At 36.1% G+C, this 26,383-nt stretch overlaps 2 protein-coding genes across 4 annotated transcripts in view; one reads left to right on the top strand and one right to left on the bottom strand.

Moving 5' to 3' along the window:
• Positions 1–17,294, bottom strand: part of htr7c (5-hydroxytryptamine (serotonin) receptor 7c) — a 33,327-nt gene extending 16,033 nt beyond the window's left edge. Inside the window, exon 1 of the mRNA XM_058776440.1 lies at positions 16,431–17,294. Coding sequence (XP_058632423.1) covers positions 16,431–16,891 — 461 coding nt within the window. The 5' untranslated portion in view covers positions 16,892–17,294. The remainder of the gene's footprint in view (positions 1–16,430) is intronic.
• The window catches only part of piwil2 (piwi-like RNA-mediated gene silencing 2), a 43,230-nt gene continuing 30,710 nt past the window's right edge, over positions 13,864–26,383 (top strand). Inside the window, exons 1-3 of one of the 3 annotated variants that reach the window (XM_058776437.1) lie at positions 13,864–14,000; positions 22,684–23,151; positions 25,448–25,544. In XM_058776437.1, coding sequence (XP_058632420.1) covers positions 22,711–23,151; positions 25,448–25,544 — 538 coding nt within the window. In that variant the 5' untranslated portion in view covers positions 13,864–14,000; positions 22,684–22,710. Of the gene's footprint in view, positions 14,001–21,945; positions 22,084–22,683; positions 23,152–25,447; positions 25,545–26,383 lie in introns of those variants that run through there. The other 2 variants (XM_058776438.1, XM_058776439.1) reach the window with 2 other exon arrangements.

The raw sequence follows: 26,383 nt of genomic DNA, 5'->3' as shown, positions 1-26,383 counted from the left end.
TGGTTTTATAGCTGCATTTACCAGCCATTCCCACGGCACCACAAGTAAAATCGATATACTATATAAACTTAAATTAGTGCCTTTTAATGACATCCATTATCATTAAATAAATGATTAAATGTGGTTTACATGACGGATTATTGCAACTGATCATTCATTTCCCGAGGGAGCTGATACTTCATTCATTAGTACTAACATCTGTGTGCACGTCTGCTGGCAGGATTATGATATATTGATTTATTCTCTTTTCTTGTTGTTTAGCATTCATAGACTGTAACACTGCTTGACTTAGCAGTCAAATAAACGTAAGGTATTTTAAAAGCTATTTATAAATTCCCCTTTTCTACTCAGTATTTACTGAATATCTGGTTTTATCCATTAACTTCTCCATTTCATTTCCTGAGTGAAGCCACATTTTCTTTTAGCCTCAGGTGCATTAGCAGCATGTTTTATTCACTTTGGAAGGCCAAGTCAATATCTAGTTGTTTACCTTGTCCTACTTCACTCAAAAGCATATAAATTTTATTTTTTTTTTTTCCCCCTCCTGTTTGTTTGCTTGCGCCTTAATATTTCAGAAAAATAAATTGCTTTCCCACGGCACAATTCATTGGTATATGACTTCTGTGACTTTTCGTGTGGTATCAAATGGATAGTTAAGACGTTTCTGGGAAAAGTTTATCCAAAAATTTGCTGAAAATTTCACTCACCCACGGGCCGTCTAAGATGTAGGCAAGTTTGTTTTTTCATCAGAACAAATTTAGAGAAATTGCATTACATCACTTGCTTATCAATGGATCCTCTGCAGTGAATGGGTGCCGTCAGAATGAGAGTCCAAACAGCTGATAAAAACACCATAATAATCCACAAGTAATCCACACCACTCCAGTCCATCAATTAATATCTTGTGCAGTGAAAAGAAACAAATCCATCATCAAGGTGTTTTGTTACGTTATTATGGAACTTGTATTTTGGCCAAAAACATTGGTTTAATGTTAAAACACCTTGATGATGGATTTGTTTCTTTTCACTGCACAAGATGTTAACTGATGGACTGGAGTGGTGTGGATTATTGTGATGTTTTTATCAGCTGTTTGGACTCTCATTCTGACGGCACCCATTCACTGCAGAGGATACATTGATGAGCAAGTGATGTGATGCTAAATTTCTCCAAATCTGTTCCGGTGAAGAAACAAACTCATCTACATCTTAGATAACCTATAAGGGTGAGTAAATTTTCAACAAATTTTCATTTTTGGATGAACTGTTACTTTAATGTCTATTGCATATAGGTAAAAATATGCAGATATGCAGCATTTGCATGTGTAATAAGTTTCTTTATAAAGCCAATGGTAGTAGTGCCACATGTTCCTCCTATTACTTGCCTCCTTTGATTTATTTAGCTATTACTGCACATCATCTAATGTTAACCTGTAAAATGATGAAAAATCTAATTTCCTTATTAATAGCACAAGGCATGAAGCAATCTTCTTCTACCAAGTCTTGGTCAAACATGCAAGTATCACAGACAACCACCATGGTTTGTTTTTATATGAAGCATGAACATCTGTTGCTAATGCATATGAGCAAACATGACCTTTGCGCTTTTTAATGGCAACCGCTCATGGTGTCAGTGCAACCGGAAAGGATTTTTATTATTATTATTATGTAATGTCTATGACCAGTGTTTGTTGTTACCAAATTCTGACTTGTCCCACGGTATGTAAAATGAACTTATATCATGGAGTTAGTCATTTTAGATTGTGGAATATATCACAATATAGTTATTTTTGCTGGAAACTGAATTACAAAAATGGTCATTTCTAAATTTCTTTTATCTACTACTACAATCACTTTTGCATCAACAAAAAAAAAGACAATCGAAGAGATAATGATAATATCTTTATTATATGCGTGATATCTGTGGCAGCCTAAATGCTACATCAAGCCAATTTCATCTCATTTTGTTAATTTAACTAAACAGAATCAGACAGATAGCTTCAAATAGTTCAACAAAGGCTTACTTTGGCATTCACTGAAAATGAAAATTTCTCCATAGTACAAACTACCAGCAGCCCAACAATCCCAGAATTGTTTATGCATTCCTGTATTTGCGCCCGATGTCTAGCCTAACCACTTGACTTGCATCCTTAGCAACCCATCTGTGTAATTGCTATTTAAACATTATGTGGTCCTTATGAGTCATTTAGCAGGAAAGTGTCAAGAATGTAAATAAAAGTATAAACAAAATTGCTAGTTTATATAGTCAAAGATTATATTATGTTGAGTACAGCATCCCAAACATACACATTTACCCTCTGTGCTTACACACAGGGCTCGAAAACCACCATCCCCCCTTACCATCCCCTTTGGATTATTAATTTTGTGCATTATGTAAAACGGATCATGCACATTAAATTTTCAAATTCTCTACTTATGATTATTTATGAATTAGAATTTAAAGACATTCTCCTGACATAATGTATGTGTGACTGTGAAGGACTGAGAGACGATATAGAAGAGCTGACATTATGAGAAAGAAAAGAAAAAAAACAAGTCTTGAGAGTCCATTAGAATACAGTTAGAATGCCCTTATAATTCCAGCAATGAAACAAAAAATACCCATGTATGAGTTTTTACGTTTTTATATTCACTGCACAAGCAATGCACTTTTCTGTATATCAGCACATGTGTGCGAGGCCGCAAGCACAAATGTACTATTAGTTTTATAAAACGGTGCATAGCAACATAGTGTTTCATTCCGTGAATGAATCAGTTTTTGAACGAATCTCACTTGTTTCGTTTCTATTGAATCAGCTGTTTTGAACGAATCGTTTGATGTGAATGATTCAGTAAGTCATTTATTAAAACAGGGACTTGCTGCCACCTACTGGTGGTTTTATTGTCTTATTTATTTATCCATGACAGACCTAAACCAGCCAAGGTGCCAGCACAAAAACACATTCAGCAAAATATTATCAATATTGACCAAAATTCCTCTATTTCAGGCCGCAGAAGGGGAAAAAAACGTATAAATAATAGTTCATTTAATAAGGCAAATTTTTCATTAAATAGAAACCTTTTTAAAAATGAGACCAATTTTGTAATCATTGTGTAAAATTAGCCACAAGAAACCCCACCACACCATACCATCCCCCCTGAAAATCTGTTACAATTCGACCACTGCTTACACATCTGATCATGCCATTGCCGTTTTGCACAAATACACATACAGTATGTAAATACAGATTTAACATGTTTCACACATACAAAGACATCCATGCATCCCACAATGTGCCCTTTAATTACAGCATTTATTCTGGTGTCATATTGTTTTCTTGAACCATGGGGTCTTCTGTTTATAGCCTACTAAAGATGGGAAGATTCCCCGATTCGCTCGGTTTATCGGTAAAAAAAAGCTAACGATGCGATGCATAGGTTTAAAAAAGTGTGCATCGGCTACAAATTGGCATTTGTATCGCGATGCATCGTTTCTAACACATTTGAATCGGTAAAAACCGATTTATTTATATATAATGACTAGTGGATGCACTACACTTTTATTGTTTATAAAGTGACCAATAATCTGTGACCAATATTTTATATGTAGATTGATTTCTCCTCTCGAAACTGTGTCTCGAGCGCGTTCTCTCATGGCCTGAATATGACGAATCACAACAACACTACGGAGATCTGAGGAAAAGCGGGTATTAAAGTCCAAAACCTGACATGAAATAACATAAATCAATCGGGGCTAAAGCGGTTCCATAAACGACAATGTAAATTCACAATCAACACAATCTCACTAATTTGTGCACGCTTATTCTTAATCAGCCCTTATTGTCGATCATGGATCTAATCGATCCACCACGGCAAACAGCGAATATATTTGTGCTGTTTAATGCATTTGCGACGTTGTGTTTTCCTCAGTGCATAACTGACATGTCACGACTATATTTTTCATCTGTAAATGTTAGTGTCCTGTAAATATATCCATTTTGCTGTCAGGAGTGGGCGAGCAAAAATATGCATTTTGCTAAAATATTCGTTGTTGGATATTAAATGTGCCATTTATAGAATTTTTAACCTAAATATAGGTATATATTTATAATAGCATTGCAGTAGTAACTGTAAAGGTACTATTGTAATGGTAAATAAAATAAGCTGATGCAGTCCTAATTACTAAGCTCAGATGAGTTAATGTGTGTTTCTTATAGCAGTTAAAATGTAGTTTTAATTTAGTGATTTTAATGCTTTAAAGAGCAATGTTAGATTGCAATGTTCTAATGCTATCTGTTCTAACTATAAAAGGTACAGCTGTCATAAAGCCAGAGAGAAAGAATGCATGGCTATGAGAGTGTATGAGAGAGTCAGTAAATCATTGTATTCATATTAGTCAGTGTTAGAGGAGCTCAGCTTAGCTGACAGTTTGCCTGCCCTGAACCAGATTAGCTTTCCAGCACAGTGACTGAGATTAATCTTTGTTAAATTTGCTTTGTGGAACCAAATCATTTGACAGTGAGTCAGACTAACTGAAATAAGCCTGGCCTATTTGGTAAACTTGTTTTATGAAACAGGCCTCGAGGCATTAGAAGTCAGAAGACACATAAGTTAATTTATGATTTGCTGTCTGTCTAAACCAAAGAAATAAAAGCAATCATATTTTTTTCCATTGCTTCGAATCGCATTGTGTTGAATTGAATCGAAATCAGATCGCACTGCATCGTAATAGGGGTGAATCCTATTGCATCACAACACTAGCTGCTTCATATGTATCGTCAATGTATCGTATCGTTGGCTATGCATAGAGATGCGTATCACATCGGCCTCAGTTATGGAGATGCACATCCCTAGTATATACAGTATAACAGTTTGGGGTCAGTATTAATATATTTTTTTAAGTTAAATTATTTTTGCAAGGGATTAAATTGATCAAAATATACAGTAATGACTTTCTGTACCTTGTAAAAAAATGTATTTAAAATAAATACTGTTCTTTTTAACTTTATTCATCAAAAAACATACAATTATTATTTTTTTAATTATATAATTAAATTAAAATTATTAAAAAATATATATAAAATCAAAAAGCACAAAAATATTAAGCAGCACAACATTTTCAACATTGATAATAATAATAATAAATGTTTCTTAAGCACCGAATCAGCATATTAGAATTATTTCAAAAGGATCACGTGACACTGAAGGCTGGAGTAATGATGCTGAAAATTCAGCTTTGCCATCACAGGAATAAATTACATTAAAATAAAATTAAAAAACTGTTTTTCACAATATTGCCAATTTTTTTCTTTTAACAAATAAATGCAGCCTTGGTTAGCATAAAAACTTCTAAAAACAAAAATAAATAAAATACAAAGGTTTGAACGATACTGTGATGATACTCTGGTTCTTTGACGTATATCATGGTACTACATGATTATTTAATGATCACTGATGACCACAGAAATTACACTGCACTCCAAAATGCCTTGCCATGATATTTTCAAGGCACATATCCAAAAACCTTTGGATACTTTGTGGCCACTGTGCAAAACACCATGATACGTTTTGCTATTGATTTGCAGTTCTATCACTTTTTATAAGCAACACAACAGACCACCTGGAAGGCAAAAAAATAAAATAAAATAGCTTTACCCATCTTTCAACCTGATACACATTTGCACACATCTGATACACCTGACCAAACTTGCTTTTGAAATGATAAGCTCCAACATTCCCATTAGAAAGCAAAATCTTCTTTGACAGGATGTCTGAGCGAACGAGTGTCAGGATGCCACATGGTAAGACTGCTCCATTTCACTCACACCTGATGCTCAACAACACAGATGCCACTAAACATCTCCCCTTAACCAGATCAGCAGACATAGTGTTTATTCCAACCAGGAACATGGCAGAGCATTCATTTGCGGAACACATTTTCTATTCATCTTCAGAATCATGCCATTTTATTTTTGCCACTTCTTAATAATGATCTGCAATATTCAGTGGACATCCATTCCGAGGGTTTTTATGTTTAATTCATGATTATTTATGCTCATTTCCTCATATTTTAGTCATTTATTCTGAGTTTTTGCACATCAAATTGAAGACATTAATATCAAGAAGCAGTCCACACACATTTTTATGACCTTCCCAGCTGAACAAAAAAAAAAAAAACAGCACAGATGGAAAATATGAAATCTGTTATGAGAAGACTAAACCTATTGTTGTGGATATTCGTGAAGCACAAGCGGCAATAAATAAAAACAACTTTACCTCCCTATCAAATTTTCTGTTTTTAATTTTTTTACAAATCACTCCATGAAGCAGATGAAATGTATAACAAATCAAAAGCTTGTTCAGTCACATTTTGCTCAGTTTCCAAGGTATCTGACATTTAAAAGATGCATGAAAATATAACTTATTTACAAAATGTATTGTTTAGGATTTTCAATGGTAATTAAAAAAATTATTCTATGCAAAATTTATTGAATTATATACAGTACGTAAATTATTAGCACAACACTTGTGATGAAATTGTTAATATATTAATGTGGACAATAATTATTTTAATGACCATTATTGCCTTTATTGCACAGAGTGGTTGTAAGGAAAATATTGTCTGTATACTCCATTTAACTCTATTTTCTCATGAAAATATATAGTGTCTTTATATTTTAGATAGGGGTTCTAATGGACCAATGGATGAATCAATAATGTAATAGCATTAAAAAAATAAATAAAAAAAAATTGGTATGAGGGCAAATTATATCCAAAGAAGTACATTTATCCTTATTAAAATAGCTATGTCATTTCAGGTATGTGTCATGGGGGAAAGGAAAAATGATTAAATGAATAGATTAAATAAAAAAATGGAGCAAATTGCCCCTAGAGTAAAACACGAAACCCTGAGTGGAAAAGCACTGGACTTTTTCAAGTACAAATTGATTGGGTAGAATCTATATGTCTCTCTCTCACCTAATTAAGGCCCTGCTGAGTTAAAAGAGAGACAGGACTCCTTTATAAATAAATGAGTTTCTGCTGTTTTCTATGCAAAATAACTGCCTAACTTCAGATGCTATTGGCATGTGCTGAAAACTGAATTTAAAAGAAGAAACTCTTCATATTTGTCAGTTCTAACAATTAATGAAACTGAAGATTCGTCACAGACTGTGATGCGCAATAACATTGCAAAATGAATTCAAATGTAATTCAGCACATCTGCAATAGACAGGACTGTTTTTGTTTTTTTCTCTGAGAGACAAAGTCTCATCTCAGACGAGCACAAATAATGGCTTTTGTGATGGTTTATGCCTCATATAACATGTGAGAGATCACAGTTTATTGATCCGTGTCAAATCATTTTAATCGAGATAAGATGGTGGGCCAAAGTGTGAAAACTGTAAGGCTTCGCAACGATTTTCAGTTGCAAAAAATGAATGTAATCAAAATGCACTTACTGAACTTTTAATGGAGTTTAGACATGAAGTATCGATGGGACAATCTCCTGTCAGTTAGTCTCCAAGAACAATATGAAGACGTTACTTTAGGAGATCACTTTACTTAAAATTCCTCGTTAGAGTAATGCAGTACAATCTGACATCTGTTTAGATGTGAACATTACCGATATGAATGGCTTCAAACCTGTACAAGGTCTACAAGAAATGGCACTCACAGTTCATGTGACAAATTTATATATTATACATTTTTATGTAAATATAATCATTTTTCCTTTAGAATAGTTCATAATATGACCAGAAATAGAATTGGTTTTGAATTCACGTTGACTTAAATTTAGAATTTTAAATATAAAGCATTTGTTCAGTAAATTAAATTATTGCACAAATATACTGAATAATAAAATTGTGCTTTCAGCACAATCATTTTTAAACAAAACCACCAATTGCTTTAATATTCTGGCTATACAGTAGTGTTGGTAACACTTTATTTTAAGGTGTCATAATACAGAGTAATTACCTAATTAAGTGCTTAGTAGTAGCCATTGTACTTACATGAAACTAAATGTACTTACATGTAACTAAGTTATGGAACAGCCTGTACTTACAGTTTGTAATTATGTAGATGTAATAGGCAGCTACTGTTACACATATGTAACAGACCGAGTCTGTTACACAGCTAATTGTACACTTAAGTACAATCTTGATACACTTTATTTTAAGTAGCTTATGCCTGTGCACTTACATTTATAATTACATTGTTTAAGTCTGCAACACATTCTGTTACATATGTGTAACAGTATAGCTGCCTATTACATCTACATAATTACAAACTGTAAGTACAGGCTGTTCCATAACTTAGTTACATGGCAAGTACTTTTTTTTTTTTCATGTAAGTACAATGGCTACTACTAAGTACTTAATTAGGTAATTACATGGACACCTTAAAATAACGTGTTACCGTAGTGTTTTGCATTGTCTGTTTTACAGTAATCTAAAAACAGCAGCTGTAAAAATGCCCATGAGCCATTAAAAATCATGTGAGCAGCAGAAGGTTCAACATCATCTCTCGATTTGGCAGGGTGAGAATTATTGAGAGCAGCTCTTAGAGATTTTTGTGTTGGTTAACTTGGACTGTAAAAATGCAACCACCTGCCACTGACAGTGTGTTGACCTGTGAGCAGAAACACTAACACAGTTAGCATATTTAAAAATGTATGCAGTTTTATATCAAGCTATGTGTTGTAAGAGCCCTGGATGGGTCACTCAGAATTAATCAATAATGTAACAGAAGTTAAAAAAAAACATCTGGATAGGAGACCAAATCTTTACCTCAGGACACCTTATTCTTTGCTTCCTTATTTTTTGGTGCCTCTGCTTGCAGAGAACCTTAATAAAAGATGTACCAAAAAAGATGATTATCTTAACACAGAGGTTGTTATCATGTTATCATGTTATCATGATTCCCAAGTATGGAGATTATATGAAAGTCATTACCCTCTATATATATACACCCCATGTAATAAGCCTAGTTTGTGAACAAGCTTGTCACCAGCTCAAAATAACCTCTTAATTTCAGACTGCAGCAAACTGAACTGAAAAGAATAAAACTGTATCTTGCCGTTTTAACAGCTATTGAAACTGAACATTCATCATGTTGCAAAATTAATTCAAATGAAATTCAGGACATCTGCAAGACAGATAGAACTGTTTTCTTCTCTCTGTGTGAATGAAAATCTCAGACAAGCACAAATAATGTCTTTTGTGATCGTTTATTCTTCATATAACATTTGAGAGATTATAGCTTATTATATTACCAGATGTAGTCGCTTGTATGCTAAGATGGCTCCATGCTCATCTGGCATACAGCATAATTAGAAAAACATTTACCACAGAAAATTACTTTGTTTCATCCCTCATTTGGCAAAAAAAAAGGAAACGTACGGTAATGAAGTAGTCTACTGGGGAATGCATCAGAGGATTCGAAAGCAGAAACTGAAGCTTGTGTGTTTGTGAAAAAAACCTGTTGTTTAAATAGTCCCTTTAAAGATAGACCTCTTTTTCTAGGTGGATGAACTTGTGGTTATGTGCTACTGAAACGGTTTCTGTAGTTTGCAAGCATTTAAGAACTAACAGAGGAGTCTAAAGTATTTTCTGTGGTAACTGACAGGATTTGTGAATTTTAAATGGATAGTTCGCTTAAATGTGAACTTTCTGTCAACATTACACATGCAACTTTTTTGAGGCTGTTTTTGAGGCTTGACCGCCCCTGTGTAACCCGTTCACTTTCATTGTATGGACAAGACTAGCATAAACATTCTGCTAAAAGTTTTTGTGTAAAGTCACATGAGTTTGCATGCACAAAATAAGGGTAAGTACATGATGACAAAATACAGTATATCTCATTTTCAGGCTAGGATTTGTACGGTTCCCCTCAGCTTTTATATAAGAAAACGTCCTCTTTTTTCTCTGCGGCATGCCTTTTCCCTTAACATCTACCGCTGAAGCCTCCTGTAGAGGTAACTCTATAAATTTCCAGCCTCCCTCCTGTGAGACAACTGTGTCAACCTCCCTCGCGCTGCAGCGTGATTTCGGTTCTCTGTCCTCCCAGAGGAATAAAGCATATTACCGCTTGTCATCATTTCTGGTTAGGGCAACTCATGCAAGATGACACCCAATCATTTTGGGGATTCGAGCATGTTTGCTTGAGCGCATGTACAGCGTGACCCCTGGCAGCACGTTAGAAACGTGCAATACTCTTAAGTGATTATATAAAAATATTAGTGTGAAAATCACAGTAACAGTTTCTCCTGTCCTTTCCGCTCTCGCGGTCACAAGGAGAAATCAGTGGCGGTCGAAAACACATGGGTTGACACTGACAGGTGTGACTCAACATGTCAGGCAGGTCTCAGGTGAGTTTTACCTCGGAGCAGCCTCTCTCTGGGCCTCCATATTGCACGGCGGAGCTAGTCAGGAGAGCAGAAACAGCGTCATATGCCACTAAGACTCAAGGAGAGTAGTCAGAAGAACACTAGAGACCTGAGGCTAGTTCCTGGGCCACTGGGAAAACCTGCTTTTTGAACCTGAACTGCATCTGTGTCCGTTCTCATTTCTAAATTCTGGAAGACAGCCAGACTGTGTGTGTCTCATTTGCAATTTTAATGCGAATCTGTCCCTTCCCATCTCCACATGCAGAATTCCCCCGTCCAACATATATGAGGCCTTTTTTTTTCTTGCACAAAGGACAGAGTTACTGCTGCTGAGAGGATAGACTTCCTTCACTCACGCTGGAGTTTAATTATTAATGTCACTCGCTTGAATAATTGATATCACAATTTATTAATCTCAACAGGAGCACCAAACCTAAAGTGACCAAGTAAAAGGGATAATGTGGGCACGTATGTGGCTTTGACTATTTTACAGTCAAACAAGGATAATATAAGGAGACCAAAGTTTACAGAAGGGCTGAATTATTTTTTATAGTTTTATATACTTTTTATACAAGTTCCAAAGAATAGGCAAGTAGGTACATTACCATAAAAATTAACAGTGAAGTGGAACATAAAAATGCAATTTGCATCAACTGGCCCTAAAAATGGAGATTTTTATTCATTCATAAGAAATTTTATTTATCTAATCTAATTTATAAGAAAATATTTTCCATTCTTTCCACCTAAACATCATCACGGTAACTGGGGTTCGTGAATAAATAATGATTCATTAAATCACAAAAATGTCAAATTGTCAATAGTTTTAAAATAAAAACAGTCGAAATAAAACACTCGAACAGTAAAAATTTCAATATTTTAATTATTTACCTTCACGTCATGTGACATTAACAAACATCAGAGAACTCTGAACATTTGAATGTTGTAAAATTATTGATTTATTACAAGTATTTGTATTGTAATCCAATTACATAATCCAGATTACATGTAATCGGTTACTACCCAGCACTGTATGTGTATGATATACACACAAAAATATAATAAAACCAGCAATATTGTGAAATCTTATTTCAAAGCTGAATAGAAAGTTGAAAAGAAAAAAGGGTATTTCTTTCAAAAAAATCTTACTTTTGAATGATAGAGCATTCAAGACACCCCTAAAAGATGATCCAGCAGTTAGTGTTGCGAATGCATTCAGCCTATTGAAGCAAAGACATGCCACTTCTATTTTTGATGTATCCTCTTTAATAATGCAACAAATCCGACACTTGATTTTTGAAGTGCCGTGCATTCATATTAGCACGTTATACGAGCATTACCCAGTCACATTAGCATGAACATCATGAGAAAAGCAAAGTGCTACTTCCTGTTGTCTTTGCGCCTTTCCCTCGAAACCCAGGGCTGGGTGCTTTCTCACTATACTTTAGACTGGCAGTAAACATTCCATTCACTAACACTTAATGCTAAAATTAGAATGATGTTTCTTCACTGTCACTTCACCCTGAGATGAAACTACAATACGCCCATAAATAAGAGTCAGGTCTGATGGATAACTAGCTTGAACTCACTCATGGACAACTGAAAGAGGTATTTGTGGGTTGTGAGTGAGGGTGATGTGTCTTTAGCATTGGAGAAATAATGGTGATTTATTTAATGAGATAATACTAAGCCCATTAGAGAAACACTCGCTCTCCTTTTGCTGATTTCTTTTTCTCACACTCCCAGAGCTCTCAATTACCCTGACAGACAAATGCTGTATGTTTATCTGCATTATCTATGGCTATATTAAAGCAAGTAGATTAAGGAATGTTTATAGATGGATTTATACAGGAAATATTTGCATATGTGACCCTGGAGCACAAAACCAGTCTTAAGTCGCTGGGGTATATTTGTAGCAATAGCCAAAAATACATTGTATGGGTCAAAATTATCCATTTTTATTTTATGCCAAAAATCATTAGGATATTAAGTAAAGATCATGTTCCATGAAGATATTTAGTGAATTTCCTACCGTAAATATATCAAAACTTAATTTTTGATCAGTAATATGCATAGCTAAGAACTTCATTTAGACAACTTTAAAGGCGATTTTCTCAATATTTTGATTTTTTGCACCCTCAGATTCCAGATTTTCAAATAGTTGTATCTCAGCCAAATATTGTCCGATCCTAACACACCATACATCAATGGAAATATTATTTATTCAGCTTTCAGAAGATGTAGAAATCTCAATTTCGAAAAATTATTCTAGAATGGCTTTAATCTCTAGAGGTTTGGATTGTGGTTACACAGTCCAGACTTCTGTTCTTCTGTGAAGAGCCTTTTTGTTGGAAACACCTCAAGAGTTTGACAATATAGTAAATGGTCCTTTAAGAAGACCTCACTCTGAAGACGAATGAGGATAAGGCACTAGCAAGGTAGTTTAACTTCCATTATTGAAATGATCTATGTGCACTGAATCAAAGGTCAAAGCATTTGTCAAGAGTACTTGAACACTGAGTTCCTGTTTAGGAGCTATCCTTCACTAAAATTCATTTAAGAGCATAAAAAAGGGCCTTAAAAGGAGTCTTAAAGGGCCATGGTGGCATTTTTATTACATTATCCAACATAAATTATATTCTCTTAGTCTTAAAGTCAGCATAAAATGAAAATTGAGTTGCTTAGAACTGAAATCTTGTGCTACTAATGTCACTAAATAGAATTCCAAATAAATAAATAAATGTTTTTGAAACACTGTACCTGTCTTCCATTGTTTGGACTAATAGATATCCCTGGTTCACACTATGCTACATAATGAAAAAAAGAGGCCTGAGCTTTACGCTAAGAAATAGTCACATACAATGTCATTCAGAGGGCATGTGTATCCAGGTACATTTCCAAATTAAATACTGGATCCGTTTTAAATTAATAGCCAGTCAGACCGTAAAGACTGGGTAATCTCATCACGGATGGCAGCTACACAATCTTCATTTAATAAAACCAGAGCAGAGCAACCTGACGGACCACACTGCTTTATTCTCAATAACAAGAGAAGCACTAAGCACCTCCTATCTGTCCAAACAGAAACATCCTTTCCAGTCTTCCTCGAATGTGCTTCTCATCAGCTTTTTTTTCAAACGGAACAAGCGTCATAAGAGACTAGGTTTGTTTATAATCCTTAAAAACCCTCAAGTGCTTGTTGAAAGAATATGAGCCTCTGGTATGTACATGTGTATAGATTAAAGTGTCTTACTAAGCGATAGTAGACGTAATGTGCTCGGGAAAAATAACACGCCCATAGACTGTTTTGTGTTTGTTTTCCTCCCCATGTGCTCCCAGTGATCTAGTTTTCCCTCGTGTTCTCTAATGCCCATATTTGGTTTTGTTCCTGTTCCTAATGTGTTCATTGATCCCAGGTGGGTCTCGTCAGTTTCCCTCGTTCAGTCATGTATTTAAAGTGTTGTCTGCCCCATGTTTCCTCGTTGGGTCTTGAACGGCAAGTTGTGCTACTTGTGTCTCCAGCCAGCCCTGTTTTACCCTTGGTTTGTTTATTAAAGACTGTTGATTGCGAAGAATTCTGTGTTCCTTCGCTCCAACGCAGTAGCAGCATCGTGACACTGTGAGTATCAAAAGCATTCTTCTAAAGAAAAGGTCAGAATGAAGAGACAGAGGAGTGCTGTACCATGTTTTGTTTAAATGTCGGAGTTTTTTGCTACACATCTCAAACTTTACAGTGTGTCATAAAAGTAAAGGATTCATTGGCATTGATGGTTCTATGAAGAACCTTTAACAACTAACCTTTTCATTGCACAAAACATTCCTTAAAGTGAAAAAGGTTGTTCAGATTATTAAAACGTTCTTCATACAAGGGGGAAAAAAAAAATTATTCTTAAGAACTGTTCACTGAAAGGTTCTTCAAGGAACAAAAAAAAGTTTTTCTATGGTGTGAAACCACCCTTCACTCTTAAAAATAAAATAAAAAAGTTCCATAAGGGGGTTTTCATAGAGATACAATAGAAGAACCATTTGGGGTTCCTCAAAATAGTTCTTAAAATAGCCATTTTTCTTATTGTGAGGATTATTTTAATAATCTGAACAACGTTTTCCCACTTTAAAGAACCTTTTGTGCAATGGAACGGTTCCATGGATGTTAAAGATTTTTAATGGAACCACAGATGCCAAAAGAATCTTTATTTTTAAGTGTTGTGTAACATGCACCTATTTTGATACAATTTAAATTAAACATTAATTTATTGTCTAATCAGTTTCACAAATGAATGACTTCACAACTGTAGCTCCTTACTAATTGACTAAACTGATGAACTCCCTACACCAGAATGGATGGGCATCTTTAAATAAGACAGCTTTATAATTTTTTTATTTTATATACTGTATATATTTTAAATAAGCAACCTGTGCCTCCAGCCCAAAAGATAAAGCATCAACCCCAAGGCACCGCCTGCAAAAGGTATTTACTCCAGACATGTTGTAAACCATATTCCCCATTGACTTTGCTGTCACATAGAAAAACAGCCCCTGTGTTCAGTTGGAAAGCAACACCTTTTAAATCTGCACTAAATATTAATGGCCACTCTGACATGTAGATCAATAGCTGACTGAATTAACTATTCAATCACATAACAATTTATTACAGCCATATATGTGAAAGTGAAGACCGCAAAATCAATACAGCACTTTTTTTTTTTTTTTTTTTCCACCTCAACATGAGCCAGTCTCCTAGTGGACTTCACAACCCAAAGGACACTAGCTCCTCAGACGTGTCAAACCAAATCAGGGTCTGTCAGCGACCCCCTTGTGGTGTCACATGGGAGACTGGCTGCAGGTGTATTGACCCTATTCCCGGTCTGGAGGAATGATGTCCAACATGGACACAGAGTTGTCAGTCTTAATTTCTGCTGTACAGCGGACACATCCAGAGAGTCGCCTTGACATTCGAGTGAAGGAAGTTGCCAGAGCAGTTTAGTGCTGACTGATGCTTATTTAACTGAGGAGTAGTATTAAATGAGCAACAACATGGAACATTTATGATTAGATGGGTAGCTGACCTGACATGTTGTGCAGTGACAGCAGTGCCCTGCAGTTTTTCAAACAGCATTTTTCTAATATTTGTAAATGAATGCCATTTTTGTGGAATTATTCATTGAGACTATTATGTGACCCTGGAGCACAAAACCAGTATATTTGTAGCAATAGCCAAAAATACATTGTATGGGTCAAAATTACCGATTTTTCTTTTATGCCAAAAATCATTAGAATATTAAGTAAAGATCATGTTCCATGAAGATATTTTTAAGTTTCCTACCGTAAATGTATCTCAACTTCATTTTTGATTAGTAATATGCATTGCTAAAAATTTCATTTGGACAACTGTAAAGGCAATTTTTTTCTTTTTTTTCTTTTTTTTTTGCACCCTCAGATTCCAGATTTTCAAATCGTTGTATCTCAGCCAAATATTGTCCGATCCTAACAAACCATACATCAATGGAAAACTTATTTATTATCAGCTTTCAGATGATGTATAAATCTCAATTTTGAAAAATTGACCCTTATGACTGGTTTTGTGCTCCAGGGTCACATATAGAATATTTGTATTTTTTTTTTTATATATATATTTTAAAGTGCTAAAAGGAGTTTAAAATGGTGGAAATTCTTAAATTAAAAAATCTTAAACGATCAGCCAACACTTTCCTGTATGCTTACACCATGGGGTCCAAAACTCTGATTTGTGGAGTTAATGCAGCTTGATAAACAAATAAATTCACTCAGACCTGTTGATACATTTCAGCTTAAATTAGTGTACTAGAAAATAAATAAATAAATGTTTTATACTTCATTATGCTTGCGGATGCAATATTTTGATATACTCCTAGTGGTTAAAAACTGATAATAAACGGGTTGTAGGTTCAAATCCCAAGTATCATGTGTTGCTTCATAAACCATCACCATTGTGTTCAAGACGCTTGGGTTGCTCCAGGAGGACCGTCCCTGTACCAAAGTCACTTTGTATTAAAGAAACCAACCTACTCACCTGTCCACACTGATCACGCACAGCGTCATGATGGATGCAGTGCAGCACATCACATCCATGCCGATGAAGATGTTACAGAAGACCTCTCCAAAAAGCCACTTTCCTCCAGTGAGGTCCGTCACGATCACGAATGGCATGACCACAATAGCCACGGAGAGATCCGCCACGGCCAGAGACACCAGCAGATAGTTGGACGGCTGTCTGAGCTTCTTAACGACGCACACCGCGATCACCACCAGCATATTTCCAATCACCGTCACGGTGGTGATGATGGCCAGCATCATCCCGATGACAATCTTCTCCGCTGTGGTGAAATCGAGCAACGGTTCCCCGCAGGAATTGTTCCACATGGCCATTGAGATGTTGTAGAATAAGTGTGAGGAACCATTGAGAACTTCCGACGCGACCTCAGGGTGAGTGAACGAGAAGAAATCTAGCGAGCCCGATGAGTTGAACATCATCCCTGCGCCTGATGATGAAGAGCTCGCCAAGAGTGCGCTCCGTGCGCCAAACGCATGCTGAAGCGAGCGCAGATCCGGGGTGTCTTCAGGCTTTCCAAAAGAAAAAAGGCAAGTTGCGCGGATACAGCAGAGGAAAACTTAAATAAACGGGAAGGAGGACAATCACCACGGTTTGGCTGTGTTACGCGCGCGTTTGGAGAAGCTGTACGGTCCTTGACTTGATGGAAGTGACAGTTCTGTTCTTCATGCGAGGAAGCGTGTGAGAATTGCGCACTCTAGTAGGTTAAACGCGTAACTTTCTCATCAAAGGGAAGCGGTCTCAGCTCCACCTACATTAAGATGTTTTTCTGTCTTCTGTTTTGGAGGAAGCGCACTTGACTATTTCGAAATATTCGCTCTCTAGGATCTCTCTCACTTAAGGTCTCAGGCATTTCACTGTCAATTACTGTTTCCTTTATTTCTGGAGTTTTGTGCCTTGTTGCGTAACTACATGGATAACATTTTATATAGCAATACGCAATTTTATTTTTGGACATTTGGACAGTGGAAAGAGGAGGGTAATTTTATTATTTTCTTCTATCTTACAAATATCACACGGGCCAAGAAGCCCCATTTAACTACAGCAAAAAGTGACAATTTTTAATAAAACCTGGCGCAGAAACTACGACCCTTGGCTTCTGTGTGGGCGTGTCCGATTATTATTTACATTTTATGCAAATACATGCAGGCGTAACTGTAAACAAACAATAGTATTTATAATAGGCTATTTTATCACCATCTTCGTGATGATGATGATGATGATGATGATGATAATAGGAAATTTTTTTTTAAATTGATCAGGAACCTTATTTTGCATCAGGTTTGCTGACATGAGTCTGGGGGCGGGGTTTTGGCGATTGAGGGGGTGGTGTTCTAATTCAATGGCTGAAATTGCTTTCAGCACTCTTTTATTGTAGCCTTGTGGTTAAAGATCTAGGCTGGTGAACAGAAAGGTTCTAGGTTCAAACCCTGAAAGGGGTGATTCATGACCACTGACAGAAAAGCCTGTAAACCCAGGTTGCTTCAGGGGAAATTGTCCATGATATAAGTGTACTGTAAGTCACTTTGGATAAACCGCTAGCTGAAAATGCTTATAATTTTAGACTTTGCAGAACACCACGCAGAGCTCTAAGAGAACAAAAGCCCTGAAAATTTGAACAATCAAAACCTATCAGCTGAATGTTGACGGCTACGGAGACAGTGCTCGAGCAAAAACTAAAACGCATCCTGTACTGTATGTGAATGGTGAGCACTCCGCCTCATGGAGTTAAGTGGCATGAAAAATGAATCTGTAATGAAGCGGAGAATTGCACAGAATAGGACAGCATGTTCCCAGGCTAATGTGGCCAAATCGGCTATCATCACCATCATCTTCGTTGTCATTGTCCAACAGATGGGGCATGTCACCCCCAGGGTCTCATGTTCGAATCTGAATGCATCATTTCTGTGATCGTTTCTTTGGTTATAAATTTACAAACCTGGTTTATGGATTAAAGCTACAGGATTAGATTTTTTGACTGTTATAGGAATTAAAATTTACTCTTGAATGGCCTGTGTTTTTTTCATTGTAACAGGTTTGGAGAAATGTAGCATTCCATCACTTGCTGACTAATGGATGCTCTGCAGTGAATGGGTGCCATCAGAATGAGAGTCCAAACAGCCGATAAAAACATTACAATAATCCACACAACTCTAATTAATTGATTAATGTTTGTATGAAAAATCCGTTAAGGCATTTCAACTTTAAACCATAGCTTCTGACCAAAATACCAGTCCACAATCCATAATGATGTTAATTGATGGACTGGAGTGGTGTGTATTTTTATCAGCTGTTTGGACTCTCATTCTGACGGCACCCATTCACTGCAGAGGATCCATTGGTGAGCAAGTGATATAAAGCTTTATTTCTCCAAATCTGTCCTGATGACGAAACAAACTCATCTACATCTTGGATTGCCTCATGTTGTTCCAAAACATATTTCCAGTGCGGACAAAAAATTACAATGGAAGTCAATGGGAAACCGAAACGCTTTCATTTTTGGGTGGACTGTCCTTTTAAACTCATTTCACGCTTGCTAGAAAGGTCAGTGTGCCAGTTACCAGTCACCATACCAGTTAAGTTGCTGTATCCTGTGACCCAAAATATGTTGGCTTCTCTTTTGATGTTCAAGGTCAAATCACTTGGGTCAAGTGCTGCTAGAAAGATGAAAGCCAAGCAGCTGCTTTGACCCAGCATGCTCACTGCTTCCCTCAAGCCTTATTGGTCCATATTCAGAGTAGCCTGACGTGCAGAGTGCTGATGATGAGTGTCAGCTTAAATTAATATTCATTACAGTGATTTGCTTCTGATGAGCGACACTGACTGCTGCTGAAATTACCTTGTTTATATTGAAAGGCTACAATTCAGTTATGAGCCTCCATAGTGAGTCAGTACAGCTGGGAATGATGTTTGTTTACTTACAAATCTCATATGTATAGGTCTATAATGTAATAACATTTCTATGATGATAATTATATATGTATGTGTTTTTATTTTATTTTTTTTCAAGAAGAGAATGAGATGAAGACATGATACAGGCCTGACTTGAACCTGCATCCCAAGAGCACCGCATCCTATTTACAATTTTATGATTGACATTTAATTTAGAAAACTAAATCTCTGAAGTATCTCTGGTGCACAAAGTAGTTTGTTCCTCATTAAAAAAAAGTTTTATGTAAAAATAAATGGACAGAACTTTTGAAAAAATTAAAACTCTTTCAAATGAGAGCATGAAATTGCGGTGTGATACGAGAGACAGTTACTCGGTCCCAAATGAGCCTTCAGATATACAGCAATGCCAAGTACAAACACAAAAATAAGAAATATTAGATCACTGAAGGCCACATTTTACCAGTCAAAACAAATAAAATGTAAAAATGATTTTTCAATGTGGGTTTTGCAAGAAAATTCAGTCTTTCTACTTCAGATACTGTTTAATTCAATGTGTTACTTGCCTTTTTTTTTTTTTTTTTTTTTTTTCTCAGTGCATGAAATAACATTTTCTTTGCTTCTCAGTTCAGTCACTTGTGAAGGGACTGTATGCGCTTGATATGCTTTTTTTTTTTTTTTTTTTTTTTTATATAATCACAACAAGCCTCTTATAGTTTGTTGCTTTATAGATATTATCCTGAATTTCTCTTTTTGTGGGTCACCTTAATCTCCAACCTGTGAATTTGGGATCATGTGACAGAGCTAAGTTTCATTCCAGTAGTTTTGTTCCCTCTGTAGACATTTTAATAATTAATTGAGATGTCTGTTGAGCTCAAAGACATGTTTGTGGCTGCATAATAAAACAGTGTTTACTCTAGCTTGTCTTCACAATCATTCATTAGAGGATTGTGACACATTTCTTCTTTATTCCCCTGAAGGCAGAAGACAAAGACTTTTGGCAGGAGATGCTTGACTTGAGCTTTCTTATAATAATTCAAAACGCTATAATTAAAATTTATTGACTGCAAAATGAATTGAACATTTCCCAAAGTATGTTAAAGCATGATAATAACTTTGCATTTAGTGTCTCATTTTAACAAATTGAGTTCATTTGTTGAGCTTTTCAGAATCTTTATTGTTCTATATCATACACGGAGCAGAATGTTAGAACAGAAAACAAACCTGAAGAAAATTTCCGAGCTACTATAAATTTAACAATAACAGGGCAATATATATGGAAAATGGCACCAGATAAGTCAGAGTTGTAGTTTATCTGTTATCTCTCTCCTGCATGGTGAAGCACAGAATACTGTATACAGTATCCCTCGAGAATTCCACATATAAGACTGCAGCATCATCTGTTTTGTGAAAATATTTCTTGCTTTGACATTGTGAACTTTGGTAGTGGCAAGAAAATGAATTCTCATGCAGCAAAGGTTTACAGGAGTAACTATTCTTTGAAACTATTCAAAGTGTTCACTATTCAAAATAGACAATTCCTTATGCTATTTTTCTTTTCAGCTGAAGTTTTCTGATGACTTTTGAAACATTTCATGCAAATCCAGATTTATTCTTACTAGTTAACTTGAAGCTTGCATTTAAAACCAAGCTGGTGTTTGCTTATTTTCTGAATTTAGCTTCATTAAAATGAAATGGAACTTTCCAAACATGAAGGGGTTAAATCTTTGCCTTTTATTTTTAATAATCTCCTGGGCGCAGTTGAATTTTGTTCTCTGTAGAGGACATTTGTATTTCATACACTTCTGTGAGACCACATACATCACTGTGTTAAGTGGTGTGTCATAAAGAGGACATCCTGGGCTTTCAGAGACACTAAATTTAGCAGTTTGTCCATGACGGTGCATCGGCGACCTTTCCTGGGTTTTTTTAGAAATCTCTGACAAGATCTCAAGAAGGAGAGGAGGTATTAATTTTCAAATAAACATCTCTGGAAAACTTTTAATTGGGGAATAATTTTATTTTATACAAAATGCATAAGTGTGCATACAAAAATGCATTGGTTTTGTTTTATTTTGATGGTCCCTTTAACACATTCTGTTGACTAATGTTGCACGCACCTACATATCCCTCATTAGTGTATTTGTAGAATAAGTTGACGTACTTATAGTCAGTAGAATATCTGTTGGAACATTACAATAAAGAGGTAGCAGATATTAATCTGACAGTTTGTTGACATGTAGGTGCATAGTTAGGCTACTTCTTGTCAACAGAATGCTCAAAAGGGACCATCAAAATAAAGCGTTATCTAAGCATCTTCTAAAAGAGAGATATTTGTCAACATTTAGCCTATATCAGATATAGAAGGAAAGCTAAAGATTGACTGTTTCTGCTTAATAGGCATCATTTTTGCTTGTCTACAAAGAACATACAATAAAATCTTAATATGGAATTTTTTTTAATTTTTTTTTTTTCTAATGTTATTTATTTTTTAATTCCAAAACATGTTAAAACATTCACCGATTTATTTGAGTCATAGCTCAAGAGTTCTCAAACTTTTTTTTTTTTTTTTTACTTCCGAATGAGTCATGAATTGGTTTAACTGAATCATTAAAAAGAATCACGAATCGTGCCACACTACTGAATCAGTATTTGTACAATTCAGTTTAACCCGGCTGTTGGAGCGAACGGTTCATCGCCACAGAAGTGTCGACAACATTTGCAAGTACATTTACCCTAATTTATACCCATTTTACGATCTTATGCATGCGTCAACCTCATTTGTTTCTAAAATAATTGAATAGAATTGCTTTTTGTTACCGCGTGCGTCAGATCGAATTGACTTCACGCGCTGTCACGTTTCGACATACAAAGGCCAAAAAAGTACTAAATGCACGTCGGTAATGTTATAGTCCCCTAGCCATCCAAAAAAATATAATTCAATTTTAATTTGCAAATCAAATTTAAAAAGTGACATAATCTCCGCTATTGTTTTAGACGCTTGTCAGGAAGGCACGTGCTCATATCGACTGAGAAAGATTTTGAATGCTTGCAAAAATGACATTAGCCTCGATTACAGCAATTGACATGACATTTTGGGCGTACAAAAAGCATGTTTCTTTTTGTGCTTCAGTGCGCATGTTTTCCAGAAATCTTGCACCGTGACCCATTAATTGAGTGTTTGTGTTGCGTGGTTTAGATTAACCTCTTGGAAGCGTGCTAAGAAAAAGCGCAGTGAGATTTAATATTAGCTCTGCAGTGCTTTGACAGTGTTGTAGATAGACATGTCAGGGAAACCTGCATTGATCTCTGTGCTTTTTGTCAGTTGCATTGAAGTGTAGCAGAGGAAGAAATGGATCCAAAGCGACCTCCCTTTCCGGGGCCCCCAGGGGTCACCCGCATGCCATGGATGCAGTCAGCAGAAGATCAGGGTCAATTGCCTGACCAGCCCCCACTGGGACGAGCCAGAGGTTTGGTTCTGCCTAAAGATGAACCTCTTCCTGGACGAGGTAGAGCCTTAGGCGTACCTGTAGAAATGCCTGTGCGTTTTGGGAGAGGCATAACGCCGTCTGTAAGCGAGCCTGTGGTGGGCATTCCTAGAGGAGTGCGATTACCGACAGACGAGGGAGGTTTTGGAAGAGCCCGAGGCTTTTTGCTGTCCACTCCGGTGCCCAGTGTTGGGATAGGGAGAGGGTCTGCTGTGGGACCAGTGCCTACACTGGACATCGAAAAATCAGATGTAAAGGAAAAGATGCCTGAGCTGCGAACAGAGGTGGCTCCAGCGATTGCCCAGGTAAATGGTGGACATGGTTAGGGCTGCACGATTTGGGGCTAAAAAAAACTAAATTGTGTTTTTTTTCTTTCTAATAAAGATTAAAGGGGTGGTTTACTGCGATTTCACTTTTTTCATTTTAAATAGTGTGTAATGTTGCTGTTGGTGCATGAACAGTATCTGCAAAGTTGCTGCGCTGAAAGTTCAACGTAAGCGGAGATATAGTCTTTTAAAAATCAGGAAGTTTAATGCCTACAAAAACGACTCGTATGGGACTACAACGAGATACTTTCCGGGTTGCATACGTAAAAAACCCATAAATTTGCATCAACCCCTCCCTCCGGAACATGCCAAAGAGGGGGCAAGGCCATGTTCTGCAGCTTTGTCGAAGAGGAAGAGTTATAGTGGAGAGTTGTAGCCATGCCGTCGAAACGGTGTTATTTTCACCCAGCTGTCAGGTCTTCTGTGTTCGGGCTTCCTACGGATGCTGTAGTTCTTCAACAATGGTTAAAATTTATGTTTGATTATGTTCCTGACAATTACAATCCTAATTTAGCTCTCTGTGCTGCGCATTTTACGGAAGACAGCTTCCAGAATCTACACGAGTTCAATGCCGGATTCACACAGAAACTATTACTAAAACATGGAGCGGTTACAACTTTAAAACCAGAGGCAGCAGGTCTTGGGCCACAACCTGTAAGTAAGATTTCATAATTTTAAATGTATTTGCATGTATAATTTCAGACGTAATGTTTTAGTTTTATCAAGGACGTAAACAAATGCCAACGCTGGCTTTAGTAGCCAGTTAGTTAAATGCTATTTCGTGTGTCTATGACAAACGCGTACAAACATTTTGGACCCGAATTTGTAATTATGTACTAATTTTGTAAATGTATTTTCCATGTATACTTTGACGTAATTTTTCGATTTGATCAAGAAACACAAGCCAACGCTGTTTGGTTATAGTAGCCAGTTAGTTCGATGCTATTTTGTGTGTATAAGACAAATGTGTACAAACTTTAAAAAATCATATGTAATCACAACAGCAAACTTCCATTCAGAAACGTTTGTAAGAGCCGTGCTTGCTGCTTGCGGAAGTTCTGCTTGACTCTCTTCATTACCGCTTTCTGAGTCTGATTCTGACTTAAACTGATACGGCAATATTGACACCATTATTTACATTTGACCGGAGCACATGCGACTGTGGCCCGTGAAGGGAATGGGCGAAGTTTCCGGACAGTGTGCAGTATGCGGTTTAGCCAATCACAACACACCGGCCCAACTAACCAATCTGAGCCCATCGCCTGTTTCTGAGGGAGTGGTTTCAGAGAATCAGGAAGTCAACCGGTCGTTCAAATGACAGGAGAAAGCGGCTTACAATAAAGGTGAAATATATGAAAAATAAGGCGTTTTTTAACAAACGAAACACGAAGACATGTTATATTGCACCCCATAAACACAATCAAGCAAAGAAAAAAAGCAGTAAACCACCCCTTTAAAGGGGATCTATTGTGCAAAATTCACTTATGTGGTGTTTTAACCCTGTGTGTATAAACAACCAACCTATAATTAGGGCCTTATGAAATCTGTTTTATTTGTTTCCAAATTTAATTTTTCAAGATTCCGTTATTGATTCTTGATTCCTTTTTAATGGTTAAATTAAATGTTAATCAAAAAGCATGCCTAATTAATTAAAAACATTAAACCTTTTTAGGGCCCTATGAAATGTGTGTTTTTTCTCACATTGTTTTGTTGCCAAATTCGGTTTAATTTAATTGTCTAATTATTTTAATGCATAAAAACATCCTAATGTATTAAAATATATTTTTACAATTTTTGAAAGTATGAACTATGAAAGTGTTTTTTTTTTTTCCTCAAATTCTGTTTTCATTAATTTTTCTGGCATAAAACTAACTTTCATTTGATTAGAATATAAAACAACTTAAATTATACTTTGCACTACAACTGTAAATCTACAATATTAATTTGTATGACTAGTATTATTATTTTAAAACAAACTGTTTTTTATTTTTATTTTTGTGCAGCATCGTAAAGTGAATTCAGTCACTAATGCAATGCAAACACATTAATTCAAGCTGAAAAACATAATAAATGGCAATTTAAGCTGTTTGTTTCTTCAGTCTGAAACATGCAGCACATATATTTACTTGATTAAACTGGTGAACTCAATTAAATGTATTTAAATAGTCTCACCAAAATTCAGGAAATAAGTGTTTATTGTTGTACAAGTTCCAGATAAACAAATTTGATTTAGCAATAGATTTATGCAAAAGTCTCAGGCTTGGCTTTCTCTTAGGTTGAGGCTCCTGGGCCGGGGTCATCGCTGATGTCCATGTTCAGGGGCCTGGGCATTGAACCGGGAAAGACATGGGGAAGAGGATCTACACCTGTTGGTATGTGAGAGAAAAGCGAAAAGCTTTATTTGTTTTAAAATATTAATACAACGTAAAATTATTTTATTTGACTTTCAGTCAAATAAATGCAGCCTTGGTTGAGCATTTTTTTTTTTTTTTTGAAAAACAAAAATAACCCTGAGCAACCCCAAAGCATTGAAAGGTGGTGAACATTTATGCCAGCATTTTTGTGCATTCATTCAGGCTGAGATGCAACATTTGTTTTTTTTTAAAGTTGCATATTGGCATCATAAGGAGCAGGGCCTATACTGTACCACGCGTCTTAGTCAACCCTGCGGTATACTGCATTTAATCAAACTCATACCGGTTTTATTATTCATGTCAGCGCAAGGTTGATTGGAGTGGGCATTAAATTGTGCGCCATCACTTTTGTATCCTTGGCAACACCAATAAAGTTGGAATAGTCGCTACTTAGACGTGTAATTTGCTGCTGAAGACAGCAGGAAGGTCAAGTAGCTAATAAAGAAAACAAACTTAATCTGCATTGTAAATACAAATGATGAACGTAAGCCCATTAATCTTCTATTTAAGAGCTTTTTTTTTCTTTGTAAGGACTTAAATGGTGCTTGAAATAGTCCTTGGCGTCTGAAACGGTGACCTTTCTTTCTTATGCACAACTCTTGGGGAGCCTCTGCTTTTTTTTGGGCTGCACTTGACCTGACTGGCTTAATAAAAAAACAACAAACATGACATTTTAAGAGAAGACTTTCAACCTTTTCCAGCACTATAACAACCTATGGCTCATTGTCTCAGTGTTTCTTATGTCCCTAATGCACTGCTTCTGGGATTAATCGACTGTCTGAACCAACATCTGCCAA

This window comes from Onychostoma macrolepis, chromosome 05 (genome assembly GCF_012432095.1).
Source record: "Onychostoma macrolepis isolate SWU-2019 chromosome 05, ASM1243209v1, whole genome shotgun sequence".
NCBI classification, from domain to species: Eukaryota; Metazoa; Chordata; class Actinopteri; order Cypriniformes; family Cyprinidae; genus Onychostoma; species Onychostoma macrolepis.
Note: the sequence above shows the minus strand (reverse complement) of the source record. Positions and strands in the feature narration are given on the sequence as shown.